General features: G+C 41.9%; 1 protein-coding gene and 1 long non-coding RNA gene across 5 annotated transcripts in view; one reads left to right on the forward strand and one right to left on the reverse strand.

Annotated features, from left to right (window-relative positions):
- LOC125901808 (uncharacterized) overlaps positions 1-19,043 on the forward strand; it is a 203,470-nt gene that overhangs the window by 105,235 nt on the left and 79,192 nt on the right. The gene's annotated exons all lie outside the window — the stretch shown is intronic.
- Positions 1-19,043, reverse strand: part of epha4b (eph receptor A4b) — a 117,897-nt gene that overhangs the window by 83,914 nt on the left and 14,940 nt on the right. For all 3 annotated transcript variants that reach the window (XM_049597725.1, XM_049597724.1, XM_049597723.1), the window contains exons 2-4: positions 9,438-9,502; positions 1,595-1,795; positions 297-404 (exon numbers count right to left, since the gene is read on the reverse strand). In XM_049597725.1, the coding sequence (XP_049453682.1) occupies positions 297-404; positions 1,595-1,795; positions 9,438-9,502 (374 nt within the window). The remainder of the gene's footprint in view (positions 1-296; positions 405-1,594; positions 1,796-9,437; positions 9,503-19,043) is intronic.

Here is a 19,043-nt window from a genome sequence, read left to right on the forward strand (position 1 = left end):
GCAGTGTGACATGACACATTGTCCTGCTGGGGGGGCACTGCCATCTTGGAGTGTTGTTGCCATGAGGGGGTGCACTTGATCTGCAACCGTGTTTGGGTGGGTGGTGTGTGTCAAGTGGCATCCACAAGAATGCCAGGATTCAAGGTTTCCCAGCAGAACACTGAATGTAACGAGATGACTAATGTTATGTACTTCACCTGTAAGTGGTTTATTGTTGTGGCTGATCAGTGAACACAGCAAGTGCCCCTGTGTGCTTATCTCATGTGCTATAAGTGTGTGCGTGTGTGTGTCCATACCTGTGTAAAACTCTCATCTGCAGCAATAGTATCAATCTTGACATACTGGCTTTCCTTGATGAACCACACGTTAGCATTGTTGGACTCATAGTAGTACATGTTGAACGTCTGCAAGACAAACATCCATCACACTTCAAACTATAGAACTTGAACTTATCAGACAAAACAGAATAACACACAGTAAAACAAGACAGATGAAAGTGAGGGAGTCCATCCAATGTGAAATTTTAACAAGGCTCCCATAGCTCTCCAGCTATTCTGCTGCTTCTCTTCAAATCTCAGTCCATCTGTCTCGATGGCCAGTCAGCAACACTGTCTGCAGGTTCATGAGAAGTGCAGCTCTGTACTGTCTCATATTATCTCCACTACTCATTCTGGAGATGTAATGAGAGTGAAAAGGGTGCAGAGGGCAGACAAAGTAGAGAGAAATGAATACAGCTGAGCAGTGATATCAGGCTGATATGAGCGAACGGGGGACAGTAAAAAAAAAATATATTAGAAGTTAAAATATACGAGGAGCCACAAAAGAAGCCTCTAGAGCGTCGTCTGTTTCGTTCTGCAGCTATTCTCTCATGTCATTCTTTTCCCGCCTTTTGTCTGTTTATCTGTTCATCAGCCATCAAAGGGAACTTCCATCTGTGTGTTAGTGTCGAGTGAGTGTTGAATGGAAAAGACTGAAAAATAAAATCATAAATGGTATTCAAAATGCTCTTTTCACTGCTCTGCAGTCCCATGTTCTGTGGTATAATGTGCAGAATGAGCATTGGTTTCATACCAAGTAATTATAGTAAATGCAAAAACCACATGACACCTGGCCTTATATTAATTTATATGTTAACATATGTGAAGCTGGTGATACTGAAATCATCCGAAATTAGTGGAAATTATTGTGTAAACTGGCTCCATTAACTTCATAAACAATAAATGTTTAACTAAAAGTACATTTGTAGTGTTTCACTTTACTCTTCACTTGCTTCTCAACCTTGAATGTAAGTCATACGCTTGAGAAGTAAAGGATTTTGTCCAGAAGGCTAAGAGCACTGCACAGTCAGAGAATATTTTGTTGACTTTGCAGGAGTTATTTTTCTGAGTCAAACCTCAGACTCCAAACAATGTCTGCCTGCACCATGTTCCAAATCAAACTTACTCTTGAGCTATTGATCTCCAAAACAGAAATGTCTCCCTTTTTTTTCACCCGCTTCCCTCCAAAAGAAATTCAGTGCACAGAACTACACACCAGCTCCCATTATGCTCATCAAAATTCAATGTCTTGGGTGTGTGTGTGAAGGAATGCAGACCTCCTTGCAGGTGCCAGGTACCCCTGGCAGGCTGTTACAGTCCCTCAGGGTGAACTTGATCTCAATGTGGACTCGCTGCGCTCCTTCTCGGCTGATGTGACGCGTCCTCAGCCAGTTGTTCTGGTTGGCCTCCATGACGTTGCACACCTGGTAGGTCCTCATCGGGGTGTTCCTCTCATCCATCACACTGATCTCCTCCCACTGGGGATAAGACAGAGGAGGTTTAGAGAGAGAAAGGAAAAAGCAAAGTGGATCTACCAGACGAAAGACATAGCTGTTTATTTTACATGGAATTTCTGATTGGATTTCCACATTCCACCGTTCTGCAACGTTCTTAAAACCTGCTGGTTCACACCAATGCAACTAGATGAGACGGTGTATCATATCTATGCAACAACTCTCTGTACTTCCATTCTGATTTGCAGCTTTTCAGGCTTATTTTGTGGCTGAATATAATTTGTAGCTTCTTAAAATGTGAATGAGGATAGTGATGGTGAGATCACGCCATCTGCGGTGAATTTGACGTGACCAGCGGACGTCACTACAAGCCGATTGGCTGTTTCAACACACGACAAGCTTTACGTTCTAAAATCAGCTGCCGGCGATTTGACCAGCAACATTCTAAAAATGTTTCGTCTCATTGTAAATCATTGGTCTGAACTGGGCTTTAGGTATTTGTTTGCTTTGGCCTTTAGTCAATTAATCCGTTAGTCACTCAAAATTATTTGGCAACGCTTTTGATATTCAAATGATCCTTTGTCATTTTTAAGCAAAAAAGACAAACATTTGCCAGTTTCATGCTTCTTAAATGTGGGGATTTGATGCTTGTCTTTGTCATGCATGATTACAAACTGAATAGCTTTTGGACTGTTGGTCAGATAAAACATACCAGATGAAGACATCACCTTGGACTCTGGGAATTTATTTGATGGGACAGATACAGTGTGAAGGGGGCAGAGAGACAGGGGGTGACATGCAGCAAAGGGCCACGGGTTGGAATCGGACCTGCGGTTGCTGTGGCAAGGACACAGCCTTTGTACATGGGGCACCTGCTCTACAAGGTGAGCTAGTGGGCGCCCCTTTCTGACATTTAACTGACAAAAAGATTAAACAAGAAAACAAAAAGCAGATTAATAGATAATGAAAATAATCATTAGATGTAGCCCTACTACATAAGCTGTTGCCAGTAGACACATTTCTACCGTCACGCGCTATATACCATCACATAGTGTGAAGAAAATAGCAAAATACCAGGAGGAATGGGAGAAAAGATTAAAAAAAATGGAGAAGATGTGAAGGAAAGTGTGGAGGGGGAGAAATGGGTGAGCAGGATGAAGTCAAGGAAAAAGGAAAGTGCGAAAGAGAAGAGGTGAGTGTTTGAGGAGTGCTGACGGGGAAATCCCTTCCACTAAAACATACATTTCAAAATCAAAGACCAAGTAGTAGAGCGACATTCAGCAGCACAGGGGCCGGCTCGACAACAGCACCACTCAGCTGTGAGATCGTCTTATTTCATCGGCAGTCAATGGACAAAGGAGATCTCAGTCCAAAGATTGCTTATTGGGGAAACTGGGCCCAAGTTCAATGAAGTGTGGTTTTGGTGCAAACCAACGCTAAGCCTGCATGTTCTGTTTTCATGTCTGGGTGAATATGAGTGATGATCTGTGTCAAGATGACTGAAGGACTGTCTTTGTCCATGCTGCACGTGTGCATAGAATGAACATGTTTTTCTAAAGTGAATGCGTGATTTAGCACTTAAGAGGTAGGAGTGTGTGTATGAGAGAGACACGGAGAGAAAGAACGAGCGAGAAGGAGTAGGTAGGACAGAGCTACTTTGTCTCCCGTCATCTGCTACCATCTGTTTCCACTTCTGACTAAGGCAGTAATTGAGAACACTTCTCGCATGAGCAGGAAAACATTTCTATCTACACACACAGACAGGCACACACACACACACACACACACACACACACATATATATATATACAGTCACACACACAAAGAGAAAGAACATTTCTATTCCTTGAAGAAAAATGAAAATAAACCAATGTGGTTTCAGTGTCTCAAGATATCTGATCCATTCAAGGGGAAGCTAACTGGATTTTCTTGGACACACACACAGAAAACCCACACACCCATACACAAAGACACACTTACACACAGGCTGGATGGGTCCTAGTTTGTGGTGAGGGATGAGAGGACCACCGTCTTTGTTCTGAGCTCCTGTCATCATCTTAAGGCTGAAGCTGTAAGCTCTAAAGTGATGAGCACGTATCACCTTACAGTTGTCCAAACGTATAAACACAGACCCCGTTACATATGTACAGGCATGATACACACTCACATGTGCGCACACACCTGCCTGCACCAAGACCCAAGGGGCTAACTATTCGTCATCCCTAACATGTTCTTGAATTTAAATGAAAGTCGAGCGGTAGATGAACCGAGAGGTGAAGAGAAAGAAAGAAAGAAAGGAAAGAAAGAGAAGACAGGCCAATAAAAAAGCAAAGAAAGTATCAAAAAAAAAAAGAAAGCAAAGAGAAACTTTCAAACAAGTGCAGTCCAAGCTAAGGTTGGATTCTTGAGGTTAATCTGATGTGACGGCCCAACAACCCGGCAAAAGCTTGACGCATTTCACCTCCGAGTCCTGAGCGCTAAAACAGACCCACATAAAAAACGCACATTCTCACATAGACTCGCACTCTCTTTCCAGCTCTCTCCAGCACACTCAGATGCTTTTAATCCTCCACAGCCTCCGCTGAAAACGTCTACTGTGTATGAATTGGAGCTCGAAGAAAACCAGCTCTCTGCTGACCCTGACCCAAGCAGTCCTTCAACTGCAGAGACGGAAAGAATGAAAATGGAAGAAGGAGAAAAGGCGACAGAAGATTATTTAAGCTGCTGAAGTCATCTGACACAAATGTCCCTGAAAGCCAGTTCAGAGTTTGGAGATTACATATATAAAGGATGTATCACTGGAGTCTTGTTCGACATTCTGTGCACAAAACAACTGAGAGCACTCGATTCAATTAGAAGAACAAAAAACGAGAAGGAGGGAGAAGGAGAGAGAGGAGAGGAATGAATGTTGGTAAATTACAGGCGCGCCTGGCAGCTAAATAGACCCATCTGTGCAGAGCTGAGACCAGTCGGACATCACAGGACGGTCGCACACACCCACGCGCGCGCACACAAACACACAAAGCTGAGTCCCCAGGGAGTGGTGATTAAAGCATTTATGGGAATAGTCATTGAGGGATAAAGAGGGCTTTATGATGTCTTTGTTTATTTCTTTGTAGGCAGAGTTTGGAGTGGCTGGATTACTGCCACTTCCTGGTGAGCGACTTATTTCCCTAGTTGGCGGGTCTGTTCATTGTCACATTTGCTTGGTGCACAGCACAGGTGTGTTTATGAACATGGAAACAACCTGCTCGCCCCCGTATTTGCTAATGATACACCAGCCACTTGAGAGAAAAATCCACTGAAAACACAACAAGGAAAATGTTTGGATAGGCAGAAGAGTTTAAGCTCCCCTTTTTTTCTTACTCTCTAAACACACACATGTGAAGTGAAAACTGTTGCCTGCGTTGGTTCAGCCTGAACACTAATTAACATTCAGAATGAAACCCTCCTCCCTGAACCTTCAATCACCTCGGCCAATCAGCGCCGAGCCCGCTTGATTGCTTTGAAGTGAAGCAGAGACGTCGGATCAGGGTTTAAGTTCAACCATTCACCAGCTTAACATAATATCCCTCCTCCTGCAATCATCTGATGGGTACACCTACGAGGACGTAATTGGCCCCCAAACTCTGGAACAAGCTCTGGCTTAGTGAGAAGGGGGCACAGAGGAGGAGAGGGGAGGGAAAAAGAGAGATGGAAGATGAAGAAAGAGGAAAGGGGGGAGCATGGGGGGGGGGGGGTAGAGATGCTGTGGGGCCCCTCCATTTTCAAACATCATTAAGACGTATCTGTTTTGTGTCCCTCACAAGGAACACCCCTGCCTGGTGACAGAAGTGGGTCGCTCCACGCCGTCTCAGGCACATCCGGCCCTGCACGGCTTGGATTAAGCGTGACCTGCGGGGGTCAAGTGTGGTTTGGACTAATTCAGGTAGACAGTGGTCTCAGATTGGTGGGAACTGCCCCAGTCCTCAGGTTTAAAGTGCAAAGGTCAACTAGATAATCCTCCTGTTATGAAACACAAGACCATCTCACAGCCCTCTGTTCCCTCAGTCTGTCACTCTCCTATCACTCTATGCCTTCTCTTCTCCTCTACGTTAGATCCATTTCTATTAATAAATCATCACCATATTAAATTTTGAGACACATGTATAATTATATTAAACAAATAATACTGTTGCCAACAGGACTGGCAGCCGCCACAAGTCTCCATACTGCTTTTTATGGTGTATGCCATCAGGTTAGATTTAACTCTAAATTTGCTGGATAGTTTTACGGCACAAACGGAGATGCAGAGTTTTACATCATGATACATGAAGTGCTGTTGAAGAATGGTAAGAGGCATTTAGCTAGGCACATGGTTTTCCTCAGGATAGCACAGCGAGGTAAAGACATTGTTTGCTTTGATGACGTGCTGGAGATTTACTGGTTTCCATAAACAGCAGTGAGAGCTTGTCATCTTCAGCTCTTCATCCAACAGCTCACTGTTTCTACTTACTTCTCCTTGCAGTATATAAAAAAGTTCAGCTGGCTGTATAGTGCAGAATAGGGCTGGCTATTAAATTTTCACTACACACTTATCATTGCTAAAATCACGATATCTGTAAATTTGGAAAAAAATAATATTGCTATCAGTGAAATAATCTTTAAATGTGCTTATTGTGTGTTTTGTCTCTTCATTTGGTGATTAAATTACACTCAAAATACAAGTGTAGGGAGACGGAGAGAAAGTCTGTGACTGTAACTGTACAAAATCTTACAAAAAGAGCATTCACACTTTAATGGATAGTGAAAAGGCGACCAGATGGCATCAGGGGAGAGAAGACAAAGCGAGAACAGAAAGGAATTGAAATTATTTAAGAGGCGCGTGATTATTTACACAGTAGTGTGTGTAATATTTACATGATCTTACTGTTTCATTTTTAAATATCACCATTATTGTCAGTACCATTTATCGTGACACCCCTTGTGCAGAACATGTCCACATCTTGTTGCTCAGACTTGTTTTTGCTCCACTAACTTAGACGTATTTCCTTTCACAATAAAAGCATGCAATTGTCCTTTACATAAGGACACAGATTACAACCAATAAAATACCCCTCCCTTTCCAAGCGTGTAGGAGAATCTATGGTGGCCTTCACTTCAGTGTAAAAATGCTCTGGGCTATTGTATAAACATGACAACGATGGAATTGGACCTGCTCCCAATGTGAAGGGCTCATTCCAACAATGGCAAGAAGCATTTAGCTTGGCACATGGTTTTCCTCAAGATAGTGCAGTGAGGTAAAAGACTTTGTTTGCTTTGATGACGTGCTGGAGATTTGCTTGTTCCCACAAACCGCAGTAAGAGCTTGTCATCCTCAGCTCAGGCCTCAGTGTAGGGACGTGGAGAGAAAGTCTGTAACCATAGCTGTACAAAAAGAGCATCCGAACTTTAACGGATAGTGAAAAGACAACCAGACGGCGCTGGGGGAGGAAGACACAGAAAATAAACAGAAATGATTTAAGAGGAGCTTGATTATTTACAATATAGCATCATATGTGTAATACTAACATGACTTGTTTTCGCTCCACTAAGTTAATAGCATTCCCTTTCACAATAAAAGCATTCAACTGCCCTGTACGTGAGGACACAGGAAAAACTGTCACCACAGATTACAACCAACTGAATCCCCCTCCCTTTTCCAAGCGTGTAGGAGTACGGTGGCCTTCACTACAACATAAAAATGCAAAAGGGCATCCTGGGCTAATGTAGACACATGACAGTGCAACATGAAAGAGGCTGCTCCATATCTAGAAAAGCTAACAAAGACACACTGATTCTTAGTTTCAGGTGATTATAAACTACAGAAAACATAGCTATGAATATTATTTTCCATTTCTTCCAAGATCCCCCTAAATCCTACACACTGGACCTTTAAGAGCTTTTCAAACAGCAGATATAAATACAGCATTGATATGACACTGCAGAGCTCACGCCTCTCCCAAAACTTGAAAAACTAAAACTCGTTTGTCAGAATCTCCTTCCCTTCAGTTCACCTTTTTCTGTTTGTTTATGCCGCATCAGATGCACTTCATTTGCTTTGGTTTGCCTCCAGCTCCTTAAGAGAAACACCGCTCTTAATTTATGGCAAAGTCATAGCTAAGTGAAGAAATTGGTGCGCCTATTTTAAGAAGCAGAGGCAGCTATATTTCATCCAATTTAGCTTTTTGCCTTTTTAACTGACAATGACTAGACTGAAATAAGTGAGGAGGATTATGTTTATACAGGAGGAAGATAACATCACCTTCATGTCGTACCACAAGGTGAAATAAGAACAACCTTGAAAGCAAATGCTTTACCAGCTTTAACCAATTTAATAATTTCCTTTTTCAGATAAGCAGCTGATAGAGCTTGTGTCTGACCCCAAAGCAAAGAAACTCAGAGAAAACACTTGTTTTTACAATGTCTCAGTCGATGCAGTGATATCACAGATCTATTTATCGTATTTCTTTGACAACGATGCTGTGTGGATGCACATAGAGCTGGTTTCCTTTCTGTGCACATTCAGGGAGGAGATGCCAGATCCCGTCTATGTTGACAGCTCATGAAAGAAGATATACAGGGCCGAGTTTATTATATATATTCTGCTCTCCAGTCAACACATTTCTTTGAGGGTAAACTAACAACACATGTGCTTTTCCGGGGCCGTGATTAAACCGCCCCAAACTGAACCATATTTTCAATAAAAGTAACTTGTGTGCTCTTTGGTTTTCAAAATTAGATTGAACCTTTTGGCTTAGCTACAGATGGAACACATTCTGTTCTTCTATAAAGACGTTAGTGGAAAAAAAAAAAAAGAAAAGAAAAGCATACACAAACATCCATAATATGGCCACACAGTCATCAGAGCATTTTAATAAAGTGAACTCGAAACCCTTGATTGCTTGAGAAAACAACCTTGCTTCGCTCTCCTCACTTCAGCTGCCTCTCTGCTGCGCACAACCATGAAACTGCGTGTGGCATCCTGCGATTTAACACACTGATGCTGAATAGTGGAGAGGAAGTGTGACTCAAGGGGAAATAGAATTAATTCAGCGCCATTCAACAGCTCCTGCGCCAGAGTGACATACAGAACCCACTCTTATTTCTTTATTCAATGCACTTCATCGTTCTTCCCCGCTCTACACTCTCGCCCTTTTCCTCTCCTCTCACTTCCCTGTTGTCATTTTCTGATGCACGGTGGCTACACTCCAGACTCCCTTGGTCCCTATACCTGCAAAAGGCTAGTTATGTAACGCTCAAAACACACACATACACACAAAAATGTACACAACATCTCAGCTTATGTAAGAATATCTACCCTGCCACCCTGTCCCTTCACTCCATCCCCAAAAAATCGCAACCCGTACTAAATGGAGGCTCCGATGCCACACGTTTTCAGCGCAGCGGAAATAATTTGTAAATTCCCCCTGCAGACTCCCGATTTAGCAAGGAGCGCTGAAGAACCCAGTGCTCTCTAAAGCACACACTCCAGTGCTGCTGCTCGTAGCTCGGAGTCCCTGCTCGTTCCCTGAAAATAAAACATGTCAACCCGCTAGCTGTGATCAGATTTATACTTTCCGTGCCAGCGCTGGCATAAAGAGGAGATGGGTTTTGTTTGTGTGTGTGTTGTGCTGCATTTACTCACCCCCTCATTAGGATAAGCCTCCCAGCCCAGGTCAGCCAAGGCTGACATGGAGTCCAGCAACGTAACTGCAAGAACACAGAGGAGAGAAAACAAACTTAACAAACACTTATAAAAACTGTTTATCTCTAAATCCCCATTTCCTGAAAACAATCATGCTTTCCACAGACAGTGAAGAGATATTGCGGTCTTGAACGCATCACACAATATCAAAACCTTCCATATAAAAAAATCCAAGATGTTTTCTTGATATATACAAGGGTGTCTTTTGTTGTGTCGGAGTACAACAGCAGTGGAATCACAAGCAGTGGTAAACCTATAATTTCAACTTTAAGATTACTGTGGTTGTGCTGCAGCTGTTACGGTTCAAGGGGACCCAAAGTCAGTCAGTGAAACAGCATCGAGACACACAGAGGCAAGAGTATATTTTACTGTCATATTTACATTTTAGACATTGTAGTGATACTCCACCCAAATGCCTCTCTTTTGAGTACTGACCACTCACCCCGTGGGCTTGAAAAACGGCCGTTAAACACTTGAAGCTTGTGTTTTTTAAGGCGAGAGGGGTCTGTGGTCGAGCTGTATTCAAAGTGCTCACAATGGATTGTTTGGAAAGTTTTCATGCCACATAAAATGAATTAAAATGTTTTTCAAACCATCTACTTTGGTGTTCGTCTGTGTTCTCAGTACAAACAGTCACATTTTGCCAGCATGTGGCTAAACACATTGCTTTTGTCTTAGCACTCTCTACCCTGTGAAGCCCACACGCAGGCCCGTGTGTTGGTGTTCACCCCGTTCGAGTGGTATCGCTGGATTAAATGGGTGTTTAAGTGGTCGACTAGTATGTTGAGAATGTCATCATCAGCATATTAAATGGTTGTGTTTATTATTATGCTGCAACAGAGGAAGTAAGCTGATGTGACATTAGTACTGTCTGAAGAGCAAGAAAGAGGGTTGTTGGGATGGTGAACGGGTCAAACACAGGACTTTCACCCAGGAGACTGGAGTTTGTGTCCAGTATGACAACAAACCGCAACCTTGAATTACTTATGTCACCTTACAAACATAAAGTATTTATTTTAAGCCAAACCATGATGTTTTTTTCTGAACCTAACCATGTAGTCTTTGCGTCTAAACCTACAAAAATGAAAGTGGAACATCAGTGGCATTTAATGTGCTGATAATGGCAATCTGAACATAGTAGTCAGTAGGCTTGTCACGATACCAGAAAAAAGCCACTGTTTCTAGCCAAGACGATGGAGAACAGGTGCTCGTCCTCGGCACCGACTGACACACCTATGCTGCCCCTGTTAGTTCCAAGAGGAATCGACACGGCCCGCTGAGGGCAAAGTTGTATCCGGTACTTACAGTACCCAAAAAAAACCCAAAAAACAAAACAAAACAGGTACCGACGTATTTTTTGCGTGTTGGCATTGACTTGGTACAGAAGTATTGGTTCTCATGACAACCCTAGTAGTCAGTGCAGCAGGACCATGAGAAAGAGTTGATGCTACGAATGTCCGGTGGGAGGGAGTTCCAGAGGCGGGGGGAGAGCCATGGTGGTCATGGGGTCTAGAGCAAGAGGAATGCAAGAGGAAGACCTGAGAGTTCAGGTGGGGGTGTGGATGTGCAGGAGTTGGGAGAGGAACAGAGGAGCTTGGTTGTGGACGGCCTTAAAGGTGTGGAGTAAGATCTTAAAGTCACTTTGTGAAGGCAGTTGACTCACAGTAATGTCGACGACGACAACGACGACCATATGCACCAACAAATTTAACAGTTGACAAAGACAAAAACTAGAAACATTTCCTTTATATAGTTAATTGATTTTAATTAGTTTTGTGTGTACACAATGTTGTTTCAGTGCATTTTTATTTTTCCTAAAGTCTAGTTTTTATTTTTATTGCCGCAAACTAAACACCTAGTTTTAGTTTTTAGTTTAGTTAACTATAACAACCTTGACCAAGATTCTTGTAACCCATATCTATCAAGCTAATAACCACTAATAATGCCCATTTAATAGAGTGACTCGAGATGGGTGGTTAGTTTAGAAATTATACCCTTTAGGTGTTGTAATGGACAGAAACACTTAATCCAAGCTCAGTCATTCGCTGAGATTTGTGAAATTTCTGTCAATATTTCACTTTTAAAAAACAGCGTACTCACAATTTCAATCCACAGCCTTGCCGCAATTCCTGTTTCCCTTGAAAGGATCAATTCACCAAAATTACAAAAAGCAAACAAATTTTCTCACTTTCCCTGAGTATACAGATGTTTTAAAAGCAGTGGTTCCTAACTGGTGCAGCCACGGGGTCCGCATTTCTCTGTAGTCATTAGTTCGAGGTCCACACAGTTTAATACATTCAGCGTCATACTTATGTGTAATCATGTCGTCGAGCTAGTTTGCTGTGAAGCAGCTGTCTCTTAGTTACTAACTCTAAAGCAGTAAACGGCACGGAAATTCACTGTACTTCAAAATAAAGTATGTTTTTGACAAGCTCGACATGTTAGCAAGTCACTTGCGGTCCATTCAGAATGGACCCGTGACCCATCAGCTGGGAAACACTGCTTTAAAGTACACATCTGAAATTTCACCCAGATACAATAGAGTTGAATTCAGTTGTTTTTGTTGCACTGAAAGAATGAAAACTTGTTACTCTGGAATATCCACAGACCCTTCTGTGAACCCTTCACGTCCAACTGTATCGAAAAAAAACAGCGCCCATAAAACTGTTGACAACAAGGTCTGTGGATTATCCAGACATTGTTTCTGGCGATGGATATCTCCAAACCTCAGCACATAAAACTGAAACTATCTCCATGACTGTGTGACACCATAGATAAATGAGAAAATGTGTTTTTGTCGTTTGGGTGAGCCAGCCCTTTCAGCAACTTTCAAGCCTGAAAAGAGTTCTAATAATATAACTTTCATGCTGAGAAGATTTTGTTGAAGTATCACTTTAATAGAAAAGAGTCCTCAAGGACAAAGTGCAAACAGTAGCTTGAATGTAGATTGAATGTTGTTTCCTGTGTGAGATCTCTCTGTGTGTGACTAGAGGAAGTGGAGGCAGGATGCAGGAAGGTGAGGATGAGGAAGGTGGCAGGTTGACCGGTGGGAGGCATAATGAAAACCTGCCCAGATTCTGGAGCGAGGTTCTCCACCTGTGTGTGTCACTTGTTAGTGTGTGTGTGTGTGTGTGTGTGTGTGGTTGTTAAGGCTTGGCTCAGTCAGGCCCTAATCAAGCCTTCAACACCGCTGACCATCAATATTTAATCAGTATCCATCTGCAGAGACTGCTGCTTCTCTCTTTCTTCTCTCCCTCTCTCTTTCAGTCACACACATTGTGGCTCTTTCAGGTTATCCTCCCTCTATCGAAATCTTTGAACCTATGCTTTCAATCCATGGATCCCAGATCAGACGGGTGAGTCGCTGACCTGACGCAATTTAAACTGACTGCATCACTTTACAGCGGCACACTTTCATATTCCCTCCATTTTTTTATAAGCAGTGACCTGGAAAAACTCCTCCAAAGTAAAGAGAAAACACAGTTTGCCTTCCTGAATGCAAATGAGACTAATCACTCAATTGAAGAGGATTGAAAGTGCCTGTTTACAAGCCCCTCTGTGTATCCATACTGCCTGTAGCTATAACAAAGGGACTGTAAAATTGGTCCAACCTCCTCTTTTCCTATCTTTCCCCCTCTTTCTCTTCCCCTCGCACCCATGCTGTTCATCAGCCCTCACTGAATCCCAGCCGTTCTCCTCAGCTCAGCACACCGTGACAGCAGGGAGGCATGTCATGCTGTATTAGTGAGTGTACATGTGCGTATGCGCGTGTAACGCCGCACACAGCAGCGTCTGCGTGAGAAAACAGCGACGGAGAAAATAGTGCACACACGGTATAATGAAGCAGAGCGGGAGGCTGCACAGCAGAGCCCAGGTGAGCAAGGGAGGGAGAGATAGATTGAATGAGAGGGATGAGATGGAAAACAGTGGAGGAGAGGTGCTGAGCAGCAAAAGGTCACAGGCAGCCTCCAGCCCATGTGTGTATTCACAGAGACTAAAGACCATTTAGACTGCTTTCCTCAGTTCATGGGCATTTGAGTGGCGTGCAGAAATTGGACATAATGGTATAATAATATGTGATTTCAGGACCCAACAGAGACACACACACACACACACACACACACTCAGAGATAAAAGCTACCCATCAACAAGGTTCGTGGAATTTAGCAAAATTATCTGTTTCACATACAGTCGTTGCTGCCAATGATATTCTCTGTGACTCATTTACTGCAATACCTTTTCATGTACACAGGACAAAGCCGGGTTAATTAAAGGGTCGGTTCACTTAAATTACAAAAACATGTTCTCATTTCCCTGAGTGGCATTTTTAGTGCTTTAAACAATTTTTAAAAAGTCATCTGATTACAGTATCAATGCATCTCTCCCTAGAAACAGTGGGCTGATGACACATAAACACTGGGACTACTTTTTAATCAAGAAACTGCCGCATGTTTATATCAGGGTGTCTGCTAGTATAACATGTTAAATTTAAGACTTTTTAAGACCTTTTTAATTCCACTTCAAATGACATTTAAGACCAAACTTGCAATGGAAATACATACCAAACATGAAAATATGCTCTTTCCAAGTACGCACATTAATGTCAGTTCAAAATTTACCACGTTTGAAACACTTTCAATATACAGCGCAGTTTGCTTCATAAACACTTCCAGGCACTGATTTTAATTTGTCCTTTCACTTGCATTTTCACATTTTTCCGTAGCTTGCAAGTTCCTAGTTTAACGATGCAGACTCATTGTGTGATCTAAGTACATTGAGGGGGCCAAAATACGGGCATTGCACACATACAGGTGTTGTGTTGAAGTCTGGTACCCCGTGAAATAGTATATCCCTCCTGTTAGAATTGTGTTTCCTATAGCACCAACACTAAAACTTATATCTGTGATGTGACTAAAAAAACATTTAAGACCCATTCATTCTGAATTTAAGACAGTATAATACTTTTCACATAACATTTTAAGACTTTTTAAGGAACTGCGGCCACCCTGTATATTCTGTGGAATATCCTGCGGAGTAAAGATGTGAATTTTCACCTCTTTATTCACGCTACAACTGTTTTTATTGACTCCAAACTACCAATTTACAGACTGCACAGATGTTAGCTGTTAGCTAGCTGGTGCATATGCACTGACTGTGTATATGAGCACATTTTGATCTGATCTCAAAACTCACCAAGAACTCAAGTTTTCTCTAGTTGGGCTTCCATCCAAATATCAAGGAAATTTTTACTGAATTTTGAGAAAAGCCCTTCTGTACAGAGTTTGCATGTTCTCCCTGTGTCAGCGTGGGTTCACTCCGGCTTCCTCCCACAGTCCAAAGACATGCAGGTTAATTGGTGACTCTAAATTATCCCAAGGTGTGAATGTGAGTGTGAATGGTTGTCTGTCTCTATGTGTCAGCCCTGTGATAGTCTGGTGACCTGTCCAGGGTGTACCTATTGTCACATTCCTCTAGTCCTTCTCCCCTTTCTCCTTTTTACTCTGTATGTTTATAACGTGTACTCAACAAGTCATTGTAATAAGTGCATATTTTCCAGCTCCCATGCCTCGGTTTGTGTTCTGAAAGGCATTTGCTCCTGACTTGTTCTTTGTTGTTGTTGTTTAAATAGCTCAACATTTTGGATAGTATGATTTTCTGTCAGACAGTTTGGTGTGAAAATCGATGGGAGGTTAGCCTTGCTTAGCATAAAGACTGGTAGGCAGGGGTTGCAGCTAGCCATGCTGTGTTGAAAGTTCAGAAATCTGCTCTCCAACACACGCTGATTTTGTTTAGTCTAGACACAGATAAAAATGTTTTCAGGATGGTTCTGTATCTTTTGGCCAGCCTATTTCCTGCTGACACTAACTCCACACCTCACCGAGTAGTATTGAGCTCTGTCTGTGGAGTCACTCATCATGTAGAAACTTGATTAAAGGTCCCATATTGTGATCAGTTTCAGGTTCATCCTTGTATTTGGGGTTTCTACTAGAACATTTTAACATGTTTTAATGTTCAAAAAACTATATTGTTCTCATACTGTCTGCTTGAATTCACCTGTATTGACCCTCTGTCTGAAACACTCCACTGTAATGCCTGTCTTTTTAAGCCCCCTCAAAAAAACGCAGTCTGCTGTGATTGATTACTGTTCTCGGGTCTTCCACATCTGCTCCCTCAGCGTCTCTGTACAGTCACTGCAGTCAGGGAATGACTGTAACGGCACTATAGCAACAGTTCCTACATTTATATAGTGTAGTTCTGACATCACAACAACCAGGAAGTCCTGACAGCTCGTTTAAATGCTCAGTCTCTGGATGCGGACTGTGTCTTTCTGGTATTTATATAGCACTTCTATGTGCTTTATAATAATAAAAAGACCTTTAAATCTAACTTTTATCAGTATGGGACCTTTAAAGTCGTGTAAGCAAATGTGTTACAGAGGCCATTACATATTCAAAAGCCATTTTGCAGCCCGCTGGGAAAACACACACATACATAAACCTACACATCGACACTTTTCCTCTTCCCCTCACACCTCCTGTCAATACCACTTATCACTTGTAATCAATGACTAGACTCATCAATTATGTATTAGCTATAGCTTCCTGTCTGCTGACACAGCCAGTATGCATATACTTTATGTATCAGTGTGTGTGTCTGTGTGTGTGTGAATGATGAGAAGAAAACAGCGAAATCCTGAAAAAAAATTATGTAGTTTCCTTTCCCAGACAAAAACAAAGCCACACTTCTTATTTATCTGTCTATCCATCTCTAAACACTCCCACTCTGTCTCCCTCTCCCTCTTCTCTTTCTCCAGGGAACTGGCTAAATTGTGTGTGTGTGTGTGTGTGTGTGTGTGTGTGTGTGTGTGTGTGTGAAATCTAAGCCTGGGCCAGGCCTGCTTTGGCCCAGAATAAAAACACCAAGCTCATCAATCAGTCACTCAGACCGGGCTCATGTTCGATCTAATGACCAGAAACTTTCTCTCTTACACACACACACTTTTTGGGCTGATGAGCTGCTAAACATGACATATCATACCCATAGTGGAGCACCTTCCAAATCTGAGTGCTCAGTGACAACACCAAGGAAAAGGTTACTCATGCTTTTGTATTCTCACGCCTCCACTACTGCAACGCACTGTTTGCATGCCTCAGTAAATCTTCAGTAGCTCGGTGCAGAACGCTGCAGCTCGTATTTTAACTGCAACAAATCATAGGTTATCACCCCAGTTCTCGCCTGCCTCTGCTGGCTGCCAGTTAACTTCAGATTTGATTTTAAAATTATTTCATTAACTTTTAAAGCTCAACATGGTTAAGCACCGGGCTTCTGACTACATTCGCTCCAAGTCGTGACTTGAGATCCTCAAGCCTCCCCTCACTAGTCATCCTTAGATTGAGGTAAGTAACTAAAGGTGATTGGGCTTTTGCCGTCAAGGCCCCGAGGCTCTGGACTTCTCTGCCTGAGGGGATCAGGCTGGCTACCACATTACCTGTTTTTAAATCATTGCTTGAAACATATTCTTATAGGAAAGCTTTCCCTTTTAATGCCTGATATGTACTTTTTGATTTGTAACTGTTGTGTTTATTTCCTTTGTATTGTTTTGTTGTCTTTGTAGCTTTGAGTAGGTAAGTGCTATACAAATAGATATTATTATTAGTAGTAGAAATGTCATCTAACTTAAAACTGGCTGGATCAATCAATTGAAAGGCTGCACTTTATATAAAAGCAATAGTGGAGGCTCTCTGAGGCCCCTCCCATCCCTTAAAGTTGGAAAATGGTTTAGTCCGATTCGCACTAGGATTCGTCCCTAAACGAAGCCAGAGCCGAGTGCGTGATTGAATATACTGCTGGAGCAAGTACACTGTCATGTCTTTCACCATGAGAGGAAAATCAGGATGCCAAACAAAGAAAAGAAAGAAAGAAAGGAGAGGGAAAGAGAGGAAACTGACCTTGCAAAAAGAAAAATCAAAAGCTGCTTGAGAGACTGCTTATACACTGGACCCAGAATTTGGTGCTACACCCCTATGTCTTCCTTAAAATACCATTTCCACACAAACAAATCCACACACACACACACACACACACACACACACACACACACACACACACACACACACACACACATCTGATGATTTCCATGCTTTCATCAGGGGGCATAAATGCACAGATCCATACACATGCACATGCGACCTGATTACTGAGAGAGTTGTTCGATTACAGAGAGACACGCTGTCTTATTGATTTTCAGCACCAAGCTGTGAGGTTTACATTCTGAGAGTGAAAGATGAGGAGGAGGAGGAGGTGGAGGTGGAGGGTGTGAATTTGTAAATTCCTGTACAAATGCTGTAAACTGCTGAAAGTACAGTACTTATAGAACCATGTGCAGAAAACCCCAAACATTTTTCACTCTCTTTGTCTCTTCAGCTCCTTCTGTGTCTGTCTATTTTTCTTCTCACTCCTGTTTCCTCCCTCTGGGGTGTCTCTCTCTCCATCTCTCTCTGACTGTCGGTCTTCCTCTCTTTTCCTCGCTCCTCCTCCTGTTTGTTTAAGTCTCTCTGCCTCTCTCTCACTCTCTGGTCGGCATCCACCGCTTCAGCTGGGCCGCAAGAAGCTGTGATCCACCTGCCAAGAATCAAACAGCGCTGCCAACAGCCAGACTGGCGCACAAAGAGACCAGGATGCTTATACACACACTCACACACTAAACTGAGTCACACACACACCTCAGGATGGTGCCAGGGCCACAAAGAGAAAGACTGCTCAATAAGACCACCACACACACTCAATATAGAGTACAATATGTGACTACATAATGAGTTCACATCTTTTCAGCTCAGTACACAAAGTATTACACCGGTAGACGTGATATATAATGAAGCCCGGCTTGCTGACACCAACATTCAACATGCTGATACAACATGTATAAGCCTCATTGTTTTCGTTCATCAGCTTAAAGTGATTTTCACCAAGGTTTTATGTCCCAACACCCCCAAAAGTTGTTATGTTTCCTGCTGCAGGAAAATGCTGACAGCTGCAGTCTACAGTAATCAAGGTGCTCTTGTGGCAGAAAATCTTCCGGTAATAGAAAGGGAAGGGAAAAATGGAAAGAAAATGCAAATAAGATGCTGATGATTCCTTTTGAGCACAAAGTAATCTAAAAAATATATTCTGATGCACCACAGAGATTGTGTTGCAGTGGGATTTACTTTTAAATTTTATTCTATTTTTGTTTTTGAATTGTATTTTCTAATCTGATTTTCACCTTCCTTATCATTATTGAAAAACACCAGTAAATGTATGTATTATAAGCCCTACATGTTTAGTTGGACTCAATAGTAATTTATAAAAAAGAATATATATGTGTGTATCTATATATATATATATATATATATATATATATATATATATATATATATATATATATATATATATATATATATATATATATATATATATATATATATATATATATAATTTATAAAAAATATATATACATAATTTTAAAAAATTAAAAACAGTGTGACATATTTAATATTATTTGAATTA

This window comes from Epinephelus fuscoguttatus, linkage group LG15 (assembly GCF_011397635.1).
Source record: "Epinephelus fuscoguttatus linkage group LG15, E.fuscoguttatus.final_Chr_v1".
Classification (NCBI taxonomy): Eukaryota; Metazoa; Chordata; class Actinopteri; order Perciformes; family Serranidae; genus Epinephelus; species Epinephelus fuscoguttatus.